The sequence below is a fragment of the Cariama cristata genome, unplaced genomic scaffold (genome assembly GCF_000690535.1).
Source record: "Cariama cristata isolate BGI_N322 unplaced genomic scaffold, ASM69053v1 scaffold7036, whole genome shotgun sequence".
NCBI lineage: Eukaryota > Metazoa > Chordata > Aves > Cariamiformes > Cariamidae > Cariama > Cariama cristata.
Genome location: NW_009623723.1, coordinates 10929 through 25231, shown reverse-complemented (window position 1 = coordinate 25231; position 14303 = coordinate 10929). Strand labels below are relative to the sequence as shown.

The window sequence follows — 14303 nt, the reverse complement described above, 5'->3', positions numbered from 1 at the left end:
TGCAGCTATACTGATAAACCAAAGTTAGATTCCTGCCGTAATGTATTCTGTAACTAAAGTAGTGCATGTGTAATTATGACTCTTTTTTGCTTCATAAACTTTATTTACAAAATTCTGTAAAACTGTGTTAAACCGTTTAACACTCTCTTCGTTTAGGTAAGACAGCATCTCAAGATGTAGAAGAGGAAGTGACTCAAGTATCAGATATTAACAGTTAATAAGAAAGTCTGGTTTCATAGACATTTTCCTGTCTTGCCGTTGGACCGTATTTCCAGTGAAAAATGGGCACTTGCAGGAAGAGAAGTGGTAAAACTGTAAATATTTGCAGAAAATCAGATGATTGAAGATATTTGGGTTAAAATATGGGGATTTTTTTCTAAAAATATTAGGAAAGTAGTTGCAAACAGTACTCTTAGAGGCACATGTTGGGCTTGCTTGTGAGTGTGATGCAGTGATTTATATTCCTGGAAGTACACAGACATACAAGGAAAAACTTGAGAAGCATCTTCAATGACACTTTATTTTCTGTGCTGTTTATGTACAAGATCCTTTTAAAAACTGAGATTTGGGTTTTATTCCTGCCAGTCATACTAACTATAGGTGCATTTTTGGTGTGTGAATACATAATTCAGAAGTGATTGGACCCAACTGTCAGCTTGTCGTAGACTCTGAAGAATTAGCAGCAAGTGAGCAAATAAATAAATGTGAGCTAGCTGTCTAATACAGAAGGCCTTTTGCCACTTCTGTCGCATTTGGACTGCTGACAGTTGGTGAATTTAGTGCTGGTAAAGGACTGGAATCTCAGGCTTGAAATGCCAGTAGTAATAGACTGTAAGTATTTGCATCCCTTGGCTAGATATTTCAAGAAAGAAATAGGAAGAAACCAAGAGTGATAGATGGTAGATAGATGATAAGTGATTGATAGGTGACATGGAGGGAGAATTCCCACACATGTGAACTCCTGCAGTGGGTTATGGATTTGCACATCATAGGGGATGGAAATATTTTGAGAGCATGCTCTGCAACAGGGAATGTTTCGTTCCTGAGACGTTCTGTAGCCAATTGAGGGTTGTGATGCTTTGAAACTTATTTCTGCAGTGACTGTCTCTTGCTTGTAGCTACAGTTTTAATGTTGATGAGTAGTGGAATTGCTGCTTTTTCCTCTCTTACTTTTTCTTCCAATAAACTTTACCCCATTTCCAGTTCCATCTTAGTTACTGAGATTTTGAGCTTTCCCTATACTTGAGTAAATGCTTTTTTCTTTTTTTTTTTTTCCCTGATTCAGTTACTGAAATCATGAATCCTGTGTATAGCCCTGGATCTTCTGGGGTTCCCTATGCAAATGCCAAAGGAATTGGTTATCCAGGTAGGTAACACTGTTTTTTAATGAGTTTCAGTTACACTGATCTTGCTTTGTAATCAAGCAGAAATAGTCACTTATGAACAGCTTCATGTATGGTGATCTGTTTTGGGGATTTGGGTGGGGTTTTTTTTAAATTTAAAAAGTGATGTTTCAAGAGTGATGTTATATTTCTATATAACATCTAATTCTGTTATATTTCTAACTTTGGTATCTCTTCCAAAGCGGATTATTTTAGGAGCTCCAATAATTACGCCCTGCAAGAAGAGGAGTCAGTCTATTTCTGCTGCGGGTTGCCTGGCGCAGTTAACCTTTCTATCCTCTAATTCTTGTTCATGCAATTTGTTTTATGACTGCCCAAAGCATAGCAGCAAAGATGGGACCAAGAAAATGGCCAAAAAATGTTTTTTAAAACAGAAATTAAATGTATTTCTTGCTTTCTCTGCTTCTCATTTGGCTTCAGGTTTCTTACCAGGAATTTTTCCCCTCATCTCCTAATGTATGTGTGAGGAGGCTTCAGTTCTGATGTCGCCATAGTTCAGAAGTGGCATAAGGCAATAATTAGATTTGGTCAAAACTTTCCAGGAAGACTGACGAGAAGGGCTATGTGTCTCTGTGAGGGATTTCAAGCAGTGTGTCTTGATACAGTCTTTTTTTTTTTTCCTGATATCTGTGGGGTAAGGGAATTATTCCATCCTGGGAGGGGATGGAAGGTCTTTCACTTCAGATTTTATGTATCATAACCAGTTAAACTGCTGTAGCTTTTACAGGGAGGCTGTTTTGTGATTTGGCGAAATCATTTGGCACCATTACTGTTTATATTCTTTCTAGCTGTACTACACTTTCCTGCTGGTATTTACGGTTTTTAGATTTGTTTTTCAGCTTAGGTAGTGTACTGGAGTTCCTATTTTCCTGTTCCACTTTTCTCTGTTCCTTCTTCTAAATACTGGTGCATAAATGAATTTTCTTTACTGTTGACTTGATTGTCTCAAACCTTTTAATTTCTATTTTTGCTTTTCAGATACTTTTTATTTTTTTCCTCAAACTAGTGTACCTTTCTTGATCTCTACAGTGTTTACAAGGGGAAAACACACACTATGTTGCAATGTTTTTAAGTCTATTGAGTGACTGAAATGGTGCAGTAATAAATTGTAAAGCTAATGCTGTGTAACTGTAAGTCCCGCAGGATGGTTTTATTCTCTGTAACTGTTTTAGTTATATGGACTACAGTAATTTCAGAAGGCAAGCAGCAGTGGTTTACTAATTAATATAAATTACAGTACAATTATTTCTTTATTTGTAATAGATTGCTTTTTCAAGGCTTTGTTTTGCTTTAGATAAAGACTATTATGAATTATTTAAATATAACTTTGTATTTTTAGCTCTGTTTGTTTTCTAAACACGGATTTATATTAACCAGGGTTTCATTTGTACTTACAACCATTTACACATTGCATTGAAGCTCTTGTTGATACTAATCTAGGTCGTACCTTAATTGACTTAGGAAAATATACTATTGTGGATTCAGAAATAGCAATTTAAACATTACAACTTCTAATTTTTTATTCCACTGTTATACATATTAGACTACATACTGAATTATGTAAATATTGTGTATTTGCCAGTCCTCACTTGGTTATAAATTAGCATAACTAAAATATATGGAATTGAAGTAGAATTGTTTTAGAAGTGCCTTAAATGTCATGCTACAAGTTGATCGCTCAAAATTCTTCCTCAGGGCAGTCCATGGGTTTATACAACTCTGGCCCTTAAATTCAGCCTAGTCAATAAGGTCTGCAGTGTTACACTGTTACAGGTGGTTTGCTGAGCTGCCTGCTTCAGGCATAAAGATTGTGGGATAAACACAAAACACATTCTTTAAAATGAGAAGTGGACTTGCTTTTTAGGATTTTTTTTTTTAAAAAGAACCTGTTGCGTGTCTAAGTCTACCTTCTTTGCCTCTCCTAATGTAAAAACTACGGATTCTCGGTTCAGAATAATTGAATTTACATGGGTTGCATGGTAATTGAGAGTAATGAACGTATTGCTAAGTGGAATGTATTATTTAAAGGTACTGTGTTTCTAAAGCTGTTGCATATTTGATAGCTGTTTATATTATACTACACCTGTTTGAGGCTGTTGGATGGGTTTACAGTAGCAAGGAATCAATACTCAAATGTTCTCATATGGATAAAAGTTCTGTCTAGAAGTTAAAACTGCTGCTTGTCGTAGTTAGTTTTTCACAAACAGCTTGTTTCTTGAGCAGCTCAGTGCTCTACTGTGGAGCTGAACCTGTGAAGAAAGAACAGAAAACTGAAAATGTATACTATATATATAATGTTGCAGATGTATAGTCAGTTTGAGTAAGGTGTAAAGCTGTACTAAAACTTTTCACTAGCAGCTTGTGAATTTGAAAGCTTAAGAGCTATTTACACTCTGAAAAGTTGTTATGAATTGGATATGTTATTTTTACCTTTGATTTTTAAGCCTAATGCTTTTCTTAGTCTTATCCATGCTGACCACCTAATAGTAGTGCCAAGTGTATGTCACTTGATACGTTTACAGAGTGCTTTACGAAACTAGGTTAGCGTATATAGTCCTGAGCTAAGGAATTTGTATTGTTAGGAGTAATTGCTAAGGACTCTGGGATTTATAGCGAAATAGAAACCCTTCAAATTTGAATAGCGGTTTAAAACTAGCAGCTTTAAGCCTGACAGTGAATATGCAAATAGTAATTGCCTTTTATCTGGAGAAGTTGAAATCTTTATATGTTGATAACAAAATGTGATAGTAACTCTGTCTTTCTAAATAGAGACATTACTCAGTTTCACAGTTCAGAATAATGTAAGTTCCTGGAAAAAATAATAACTGTGATTAATTCAGAAATTTCAGTTATTACAATCTAAACTCACATCTTTCAAGTAACTATAGCTTTTGCTAATGCTGTTTTTTTGACTTATTTTGAAGGCCAGTATATCACAATGTTAGTTCGGCCATAGTGGTTCTTGTATTCTGGTGTAGAAGTGTTTACCTGTCGTTTTGCCAATACCTCAGTGAATTGCTTGTTACTGTTAACTGTCATAGTTCGAACCTGAAACTGGTGAGCCTGTTTGATACCTGAGTATAATAACAAATCTGTGTCAAATGCAGCAAGCATTTTTGATTACCTAGGGTTGCTTTGTACTCTCCACTCGGAATAACTGATCTGGAGAGTCAGAGTCACTCTGACTTTTAGGAATTTATTTCTATGAAAAAGTCCCTTTTCTTCAGATCAATATTTTATGTACATCAGGTCCTAAAACTTGGGGCAGGGAGAGGAAGGTTGGATAGTTGCACAAAACTTCCTCCAACTAACTGAGGAGTTACTTGGCCAACTCTGATATTTGCTGAAACAGGGCTGTAAAGGAGAATGGCACTTGTGACTCCTCAGCTGTTCCCTTCATGTAGCATTCAGCTTGAGGTGGCTTGGGAGAAGAGAAGCCAGGTGTTTCAGTTGAGGAGGTGTGATTAAAGGCCATCTGTTAGCTTATCTCAATTAAAAGATGTACAGCAAGAATCTTTGAGTAGAGTCTGGTTAGGCTGTGCAATCAGTCTAGAAAATAACTTTGGCACATTCTTTCTTCTAGCTGGCTTCCCAATGGGCTATGCAGCGGCTGCTCCTGCCTATTCCCCTAATATGTACCCTGGAGCAAATCCTACCTTCCAAACAGGTATGTGTACTAAGTATGTCAGAGCTGTAACCTGAAGTTTGAAAGTTGTTGGAACCAAGAATGAGAAGAAGCTGTAGAGGCTTACAGTAACACACTGTGGGATAAGTTTTACGTTACTTTGAATATGACTCATAAGGAGTCATCTGATAAATTAAAATTAGTATAATCTTGTCTTAAGTCATACTGCTTTCACGTTCAGAGAACAGAAAAGCTGAGTTTTTAGCTATTGTTGCTATATTTCAGGCTGAAACTTGAGGATTGCGTCACGTTTCCCTTTACTGCTTCCTTTGTGATTCTGCTTGCTTTGCATCCTATTGGTTGTTTCCAGATTCCCTTTTTTCTTCTGTCTGTTGTTTTCAAAATTATTCTTTTTCATCCTTTTCTTAAATCATACCTTTACAAGTGTAGCTTGCTGTCTTCTTTCTGCCCTTAAAATTATCTTGCATGAACTGATTGTCTGGAAAGCCTGATTGCTGGGTAAAACTCTTTTGTCCATAGTGGATATTGGGGGTGTTTTTAGGTAACTGCACTTGCATGCTTCTCACTTCAGAGAAAGAGAATGTGATGAGCCTGGGAAAAGGGAGACAGAAAAACAGACACAAGAGAAACCAAAGCACTCACCTAAGTTGTTTTTGTGTAGTTCTGCTTTTGCTAATAGAAGATGATTTTGATGTGCTAATGCTTGAAACAAAACAGAAACTGGTAGCATTTAATTTCCACTTAAACCAGGAACATATATCTGATCGAACAGTATTCTCTCTGTGGTTATTTTGCATGCTAAGGAGTTCCTTATGTTGCTTTGTTAATGTAGATCTGGGCCATCTTCAGGAACTCTTTCACTTGCATGTATTATGCCAGTTTTTCAGAGAGATGCATGGTACATAACCAAATTTGTCCCTGAATGCTCATGTAACTTACAGGGATAGGAAAGGATGCTGCTTGAAATTGGGAAGCTTGTGTTGTGGAAACCTGCTTGCAGTAGTGAAGTTCAGTGTTTGTAACATACAGCATTTCATTAACTACCGGGAGACTCTTAAAAGGGTGTGGCAGCAATTACTGAGGCAAGAGAAAGTCATCTAAAATGTTTGCCTGCAGAACCTGTTAAAAGCGGATAGCTTTCCTTGGAACTGTGGAGTATTCTAGTTGGTACAGCCTGTCTCTGTTCAGTTTGCTGCTTAGAGGCATGGCGAGTGCAGAACTGATTTTGGCTGATCTTCGATCTTGAATTTAAGGTAGGGAAACAGATGCCTATTACAAGTTCCAGTAATTTAAAAAAAAAAAATAAATCTGTCCTTTGGATAGGGTATTGCCTCTTTGCAAGTATCTAGGGGTACCAGCTTGCATTTGCACTGGATTGCTTCAGAACTTTTTGGAGTGATGGTCAAGGGAGAGCAGTTCCCATCAGGGGTATGACTCTTAGCATTGGAATCAAAACCCTATGTGGGCTTTTATTATCGGCTTGTATTACTAATAGACTGTTCAGTTTCACGTTTGAGATTACCTTAGTGATGTGGCTCTGCCTTCTGTGCTCCATTGTTTATATCATCAGGATTCCTGCAGCTGTGCTGAGGAGTAGCTGTAGTTTTTGACCGTAGGATCAGATAACTGAGAGGTAGTTCCAGTCTCGGTACCAGTTGCAGTTTGCAAATCCTACTGCGGGAAGATGAACATAAGCTGCATGTAATCAATTTAGCAAATCACAAGACCAATGGTTTTATCCAGTTGATTGGGTTTTTTCCTCCATGTCAGTTATGTTGTAATAGAAGGTTATGGTTTCTGGGGAAGATTCTTGACTTGACTTAATTGTGTTGTAAGATTAGTTTACTTTGATCAATCTCAGAATATATCTCATGCTATGTAACAAAGTTAGAGTAAGAAATTTTTCAGTTTCATGTGAAAAAGGAATAAAGACGTATAGAAGTCATATACCATCTTCAAATGTTCTTAATTTTTTTTTTTAAGCTGGTGCTATTAGAGTTTTTATTGCTGTTGACTAGGAAATAAGCTTTTATTTCAGAACTAAGAATAGCTTTAAATTTTGGCTGCTATTTAAGCTATGAATTAATGTTCAAAATGTCCAGATCTTCTAATTTGGATAGATAACAACTTGAAGTACTTTGTTGTAACAGCAGGGATATTTTTTTAACTTTTCTGATTGTAAGTACTTATTTGTAGAATCAAACGTTTTGTAAAATTACATCACGCAGCAGTATTTGAAGGTGCCACTGCTGTTCAGAAAGGGTACCTTTTTACAGGTATCTTTCTTAAATTTCTGTGGTTTTTAATAACCATGTGGTTTACTTTTAAGGTCTTTGGTCCCTGTAAGGGACAAAAAAAATTAAATGCCAAGGTAGAACACCTCTTGTCCAGATGTACCGCTTTGCAAGAGTACAAGTTAAATTTCCTGTGCAGCTGTATCCAGCTGAGAGTGGGTTTGACTGAGAACATAGTTGTAGTTCAGTAGTGATGCTTTGTGTTCAGCATTTGGTAGCTGAGTTTTTCAACACAAATAGGTCCCCATTGTAGAAATAGAAGTTACTTCCTCAGCATGCTCTATTCGTCAAATGCTTAGAATCTCTAAAAACGAGAGTTCAGATTAAGTGCTGTGGGAGCTTTCTTTAGTGTCTCCTAAAAGTGATAAATTCTATTAAAAAAAAGAAAAAAACAACCAAGACGTAGTAAACCTATTACTTCGTTAACATAGCAAAAAGAATGAAGGTCATCTGTCATCATGCTGTTTGCGCAGACTCATTTTTTTCACAATGCAAATGCCAGTGTTCTCTCTGCTATATGGCTTCAGAGCTTCAGATTTGTTTTCTGTATTGAAGATGACACATTCTAGACAGTTTTTAAAGTCAACCTAATTATTCTGATAGTATCTTTCTTTTTTTCTGTAATTACGAGGTGTTTTTTCTCATGTTGCCCTAGTACTAGTTTGTACAGTTCCAACTAAATAAAAATTGTCTCTGTGGATGTTTGGTCTCCTAGTGTGGTGAACCTGCAGGAAACCCAGCATAGCATAGGCTAGGGCCTGGATGCTTTCTCCAGAACGGGTCGTGCCTGTTGTTTACTACCCTACATGTTGTTTCTGGTGGATGCTGCTGCTAAGGTATTTGTATTCCCACTCTGGCCATTAAGCTATAGTATAATTGTGGGAGTGTAGCGTGCAGCAGCAGTGGTACATCTCATAGATCTCCTCCATCTCCTCCATCAAGCCCTTGTTCTGTTATCCTGAGACCTTGTCGGATGAGGGCTGGAGGAATTACAGAGGAGCTGTCTTTAGGCAGGATCTGAGCCAGCACTTGCTACTTATACCTGTAAAAATTGAACAGTTCCCAGCATTTACAAGGCAGACTGATCTGGGGGGCCTTGTAATAGGAATGCAAAATTCTTTCTGATGTCATCTGAAGTCTTACTATAACGTACAAAAGTAATTCTTAAGTGATAATCAAGTGTATGTCTAAGTATGTAATACACAAAAAGAAAATTTAAAGATGTTAAAGTGCCTTTGAAGTCTAATTTGCAGTTGCAATGAACTCTACAGTGCTTGTGCTTTAAAGGTGTGGCTTTTCGTATTTATTTTAGCCAGTTCAGAAAATGCCAGAAAACAAATATGAATAAATGTAAGTTGAAGCAAGGTTGCAGATTATGTGTCTCAGTTCTCTGAAAAACCTATCTTGAGCTCTTAACAATTTCAAAAATCAGAATCGTGTAATTCTTGTGCTGTTTCATCTCCTACAGAAAGGAACTGCAGGTTAGTTAACCGTTACTATGTTTTACCAGTACAATTTGGGCTGTGTTGAGAGCTGGGCTCATATTAACATGTGCCAAATCCTCCTAAGTAGGAATGCTGCCTAATATACCGAATCCAAGTATTTAATGGTATTACTACAGAAATCCAAATCCACTTTTTTAATCCCGTATCCATAGATTTGGAAAGCAAATTGTGAAAAAATACAGTTAACTTTTCATGCTTAGTTGACACAGTCAAGTATTTTTTTTTTTTCTGACAGTTACCAGTATTACGTAAACGATAGAACTTGTGCTTGGATATTGAGACTAGCCTACTAAGTACTCACGTGAAGATTAAGGAATTTGGAAATTAAGAAAATTGTTACCCCTGACTTTAGAAAGCAGTGTACTGACTCTTGTTTTTCATGTTTTTAATGCAGATTTACCTTTGTTTCAGGTTATACACCAGGAACCCCGTATAAAGTATCTTGTTCACCCACTAGTGGAGCAGTGCCCCCATATTCTTCGTCACCGAATCCCTATCAGACTGCTGTGTACCCAGTTCGAAGTGCCTATCCACAGCAGAATCCATATGCACAGGTGAATGAACAAAACCAAAAAACTGTCTGTTTGGATACTGTTTTGTTTACCTTGTAATATCTGCTTGAACTCTGAACTGTTATATCACATCTGGAGCGAATGTTTAGCTGCCTATAGTAGGAGTTCTTAATACAGTGATTTACAGAGTGTGTGTGTGCACTTATGCATTCTATCTCACATGACACTTACTTTGCACTTACTGATAATGTGTTCGGTCTTTGAAGAGACACTAGATTCAGTAGTTTTAAAAATGTGTGCTGAATGCTGTAACTACCACATCCTGATTTTGTTTTGTCAAAAATTGTCATAAACTTGCATTGATTTTTTGAAGAAGCCTCTGTTTTGATTCAGGGAGTTACCAAGTCTCATACTAGGCAAACTGTTGAAAACTAGTAGAAAGAATAGAATTAAGACCCTTTAGCAAACGTGGTATTTTGGGGAAAAGTTGGCCGCTGCCTTGCATAGATGAAACTTGTCTGATATGTACAGGGTAGTTGAAGGGAATAAATAAGCACGTAACAGGGTTTATCCAGTCTGCTTAGTGTATTTGGATTTGTAAAAAACCTTTGGTTCTTTAACTAAAAGCAGCTGAATAAAAAGTTGTGGAAGAGAGAGAAGTTCTGTCATGGATTAATATATGAAAAGATAGGAAATGAAGGGAACGAATGACGAGTGAATGAAGAATGAGCCCTTACTGTTGAAGGTACAGTCAGCATTGGAATTCTACAAAGGTCCCTGCTTCAAATGTTATCCTAAATGAGTTACTTTTTTTTCCTCCAACAGCAAGGCACTTACTACACACAGCCTTTATATGCAGCACCACCCCACGTAATTCACCACACCACAGTTGTGCAGCCTAACGGCATGCCAGCGACTATGTATCCTGCTCCGATTCCACCACCGAGAGGAAACGGTGTGACTATGGGGATGGTGGCTGGGACTACTATGGCAATGTCAGCAGGTACGTGAACTTAAAACCCTTATGTTCTATTGATGAAGATCTCCTTTTGATTGGAGTCAGAATGCAGCTGCATTACAAACATGTGATGCCAGAGATGTGCCTGGCAGAATCGGAAAATTGTTTAGATTAGAAGGGACTTCTGTAGGTCATCTCCAGCATCTTCAAAATGGGTCCCGCTAGATTGGGTTGTGTACTTACTGAGTGATATTTTCATCATCTCTAAGGATGAAGATACCATGTCCTCTTTTCAGATATTAGTACTATGGTAAAGTACTTTTTCTTTATATCTGTATGGAATTTCACTTAGTCTTGCAGCCTTTGCTTCTCGTCTTACCAGTGTCAAGAGTCTGTCTTCCTCTTCTCAATACATTTCTCTGTGCCTAGTTGAAAACAGCAACCTCTTAAGGCTAAGGAAAATGCAGTGTTTTCAGCCCACCCGTCATATTGCTGACCTTCTTTGTGTGTTAACATTTTATGTGTTTGCACTTACCTGCAGGTCTTCTGTGTCACAGGCATTGGTTAGGAACGTCTGCTTCCTAATGTCGTGCTCTTTTAGTGGTGGTGTTTTGGAGAAAATGTTGTTTAACCAATAATCTAGACTGTTTATTGAGGTGAGGGGTCTCATGCTTTGTTACTCCGTGGGTGTGAACTCATGAAGAAAAGTCCACATTCAGTGAAAGGGTGCTCAATTCAGTAATCTAAAAAATGAAAACCATGAGCTTGCTTTCAGATTCTGGGTTTTATCTTGTCAAATTTATCATTTAATTTGAGGAACCTCAAAACTGGAGAAGTTATGTGTCACAAACTGAGCTAACATTAGAGTTTTGTATGTGGGCAAGCTTATCTCAGGTGTTTGTTTCTACAAAGTGCTGTAGAGCAAGACTTAAGATCCTGCTATCTCAGTGTGTTTGTTTCTGAAGCCCCTTAGTCTGTAAAAAAACCCTATCTGTAATAATGCAAACAAGAACTAGTTTATTCTGATGTATCAGTCAAGTTATCTCTACCATCAAGTATTCTTATGGCATGTAAAGCCTGCTGTGGGAAAAAGTTTTGCAGTGAGTAATGCTTATGTTGCAGGTTTTCTGCTAGAGCTGTTTTTGAGTAATGAGTATCTTTGTGTGCATTGGACAAAACATCAAAATGATCCCCTTGCATAAATGTTTGAAGGAAGATTGAGGTTGGAGTGCAAAAATGATACTGGTAATTTTAAATTGGAAGATGAGCAAGCTGTCACTGTTTTTAAAATTAACTCTTTTTTTCTTCTCCCCTTCTTTTTTGCTCTGTGCTAGAATTTGTGCTTACTGAAAAAAATGTTCTCTTCATCCTAGGTACTTTGTTGACAACTCATTCCCCAACTCCAGTAGCCCCTCATCCAGTTACTATGCCCACATATCGGGCTCCAGGAACACCAACCTATAGTTATGTGCCCCCACAGTGGTGATCATCCTGGCAGTCAGTGTAAGTTACCGATTTAGAGTGAAAGCAGTTAATCTTTCTTATAAATTACAGCATTGCAGGTTCTTTCAGAGACTCTTCAGAAGGTAAGCAGTCTGGGGTACTTCTACAGTATTCTAATTGAGTAAGAATACACGAAAATTATTGCTTATGTAATAGCTGTTCCCTGCAAAGGAGAGAAGCCTAGTGGGACTTCTTCAGTGGTCTGTATCTTCAGAAATCATGAGTCATTTTTATCGTTCATGTTTGTTGAATTTGAAAGAATGAGCCCCAAGTTTGCCTTAAAGTACATCTGGGACTAAATGTATCCAGTATTTTGGATTCGTTGGTAATTGGTGAATTTAGGAGTACTGTGATTCCTGAATGAAACAATGAGTCTAACTTGGTAGTCTTATTTTTGATTGCCTACATATGTAGGCAAGGTAAGCATTTTGCCTTGCTCTGGGGGTGAATCTTTCTCACAGGGTGCTGAAACAAATTCACAACCTTGACTTAATGTCATATATTCACTCCGTTTCAGGTAAATATCAGTTCATACTTTTTGCAGTGAACATAGAAAAATCACTTCTAGTGTAGACCAAAATTTAGATTATGGGTTGCAAGAAAAGAGTTTAATTTTGAAATCTGCTATCAGGTGGGATGGATTTTGGGGGTGTAATATGTGTCAAACTGACACAAAGCCCAGTGTTTTTGGGATCCTCGCTTCTGTTTCTGTGGGTTTTTTTAGCATAAATTGAGAACAACTTCATTTGAAATATGGATTTATCAGACCAACTGAACTAGAAATTTTCACTTTTAGTCCATTTAGTTTATGACAAAGTTAACTTTGTTTTAACTTTCTCTGGACTTCTGTTTCAGCAGTTAGGAGTCCAGAGCTCTGTGATTACAGGTGACTTACTCCCTTTGAGTTAGTAATGCAACAGCCATTTCTCATTTTGCTGTGATGCTGCATACCAGTCTGCAGGTCTGAAATGTTTCACATAGAATATTTCATCCAAGAGTGTCGTATTACATGAGTATAAAAAGTGAGTTTTGCTGTGACTAAACTCATGACTGCTGATAATTAAATTTAGCATAAAATACCTTTTTAATATTACACCTTCTACTTAAGACAAAACTACTAGTAATGACAGAGCTGGAATGGACATGTCAGGAGAAAATCACTGTAGTGAATTCTTAACCGAGAAGCCTATAGATTTCAGTTGACTGGATGAGTGCTAGGGTAGCATTATGTAATACTTAATGTCCATTGTGTGTGCGTGTCAATGTGGTGCATGTAGTGTGAGGATGTTCTGCCATACTCGAATAGTATTTCACATAATTGAGAATATTTCTGACTTCCCCCACTCCCCCCCCCCTCTTAACGTAGGTTTGAAGATGGGAGATATGCAATCAAGAAATTGAGGTTTAAAAGTTGGTGCTGAAGCCCTCATGCCTCCAACCAGGACTTTTCTTCTGAATGCTTTCAACACTTGGCTAAACACTACTAATTCCTGATCACTGAAGATTTTCCAGTGCTGCATATCTTACATCTTGGAACTCCAGCAGTTAGTCTTAAAGCAAATCCTGTTTTGTGGACTGTCTTGCAATTTTTTAGCTAATTATAATGATAAAAAGGGAGTATAAATTTATTCTGATCCATATCTAGTTGAATGCATGTTAAAACACAAAAACAAAGCTTGCTCAATCTACCTGCAGTGACTGATGCAAAAACCATCATATGCAAATCCAAAGGAACCGAAAAGTGTTTTACAACTTGTATCACTAATGCACTGTTGTAATGTATGCAGGGTCTTAAAAGGTAGAATCATGAAAGTGAGTTTCTTTATAGAGTACCATCATATACATTAGATAAGTGCTTCAACCTTTTTCAGGTTGATGGAGTTGCCAGTTTAAAAGGGCCATATTTTTATTTAAGTGATGTATTCTTTTCAAATTAAACTACTAAATTGGAGTGACTGGAAAATGAGTCAGACAAGCTGTAGAAATCCTGCACACGATTAGTTTACTTCATACCTTTTCATTTTCATTAAACAGATTCAGTGTTATACAGATGTTCTTAAGGATCAGAATGAAATGACAAAGGTAATGCTCTGTGTGCCAGTAAATAAAGCAAACTTCCTTGAGGCAAAACTGGCTCTTAGGAATAGTAGGAGGTGACATCACCTGCATAATGAATTGTATGTCCTGGGGAGATATATATCCAGTACTATCTTTCAGATGATGCAAGATGTGTCAAAGTGAGACTGCCACACAGACTGATAGAAAAACACTTGCTTTTAGTTCTCAGTTCAGGAAATCTGTGCTGTGTTTCCTAAAGAATGTTGTAGTCAGTTGAAAATGTATGTGCAGTTGATCGGGCTTGCTTTCCTGAAACTTAAATTCTAGGGCTTTCTACAATGAACAGGCGTTCAGCTGCATGTTATTCTGAGGAAAGCTTGTGTGCCTGATGAGTATGTTAAAGGGGAACAAATCATTTTAACAC

The 14303-nt window shown here is 37.3% G+C and overlaps 1 protein-coding gene across 1 annotated transcript; it reads left to right on the top strand.

The window, feature by feature from the left end:
- The first annotated feature begins 1287 nt into the window (after positions 1-1287).
- On the top strand, positions 1288-13892 carry FAM168B (family with sequence similarity 168, member B). Its single transcript, XM_009702862.1, has 6 exons — positions 1288-1366; positions 4987-5070; positions 9260-9402; positions 10186-10363; positions 11692-11821; positions 13188-13892. Exons 1-5 carry the CDS (start codon positions 1297-1299, stop codon positions 11802-11804), a joined length of 588 nt encoding a protein of 195 aa, XP_009701164.1. The 5' UTR covers positions 1288-1296; the 3' UTR covers positions 11805-11821; positions 13188-13892.
- The last annotated feature ends 411 nt before the right edge of the window (positions 13893-14303 follow it).

What these genes read in the sequence shown, in the direction of transcription:
- FAM168B (XM_009702862.1), top strand. Translation starts at nt 1,297, where the DNA reads ATGAATCCTGTGTATAGCCCTGGATCTTCTGGGGTTCCCTATGCAAAT. An exon ending in AGCAGAATCCATATGCACAG is followed by an intron (nt 9,403 to 10,185) that starts GTGAATGAACAA and finishes TTCCTCCAACAG; the next exon opens with CAAGGCACTTACTACACACA. An exon ending in TACTATGGCAATGTCAGCAG is followed by an intron (nt 10,364 to 11,691) that starts GTACGTGAACTT and finishes TCTTCATCCTAG; the next exon opens with GTACTTTGTTGACAACTCAT.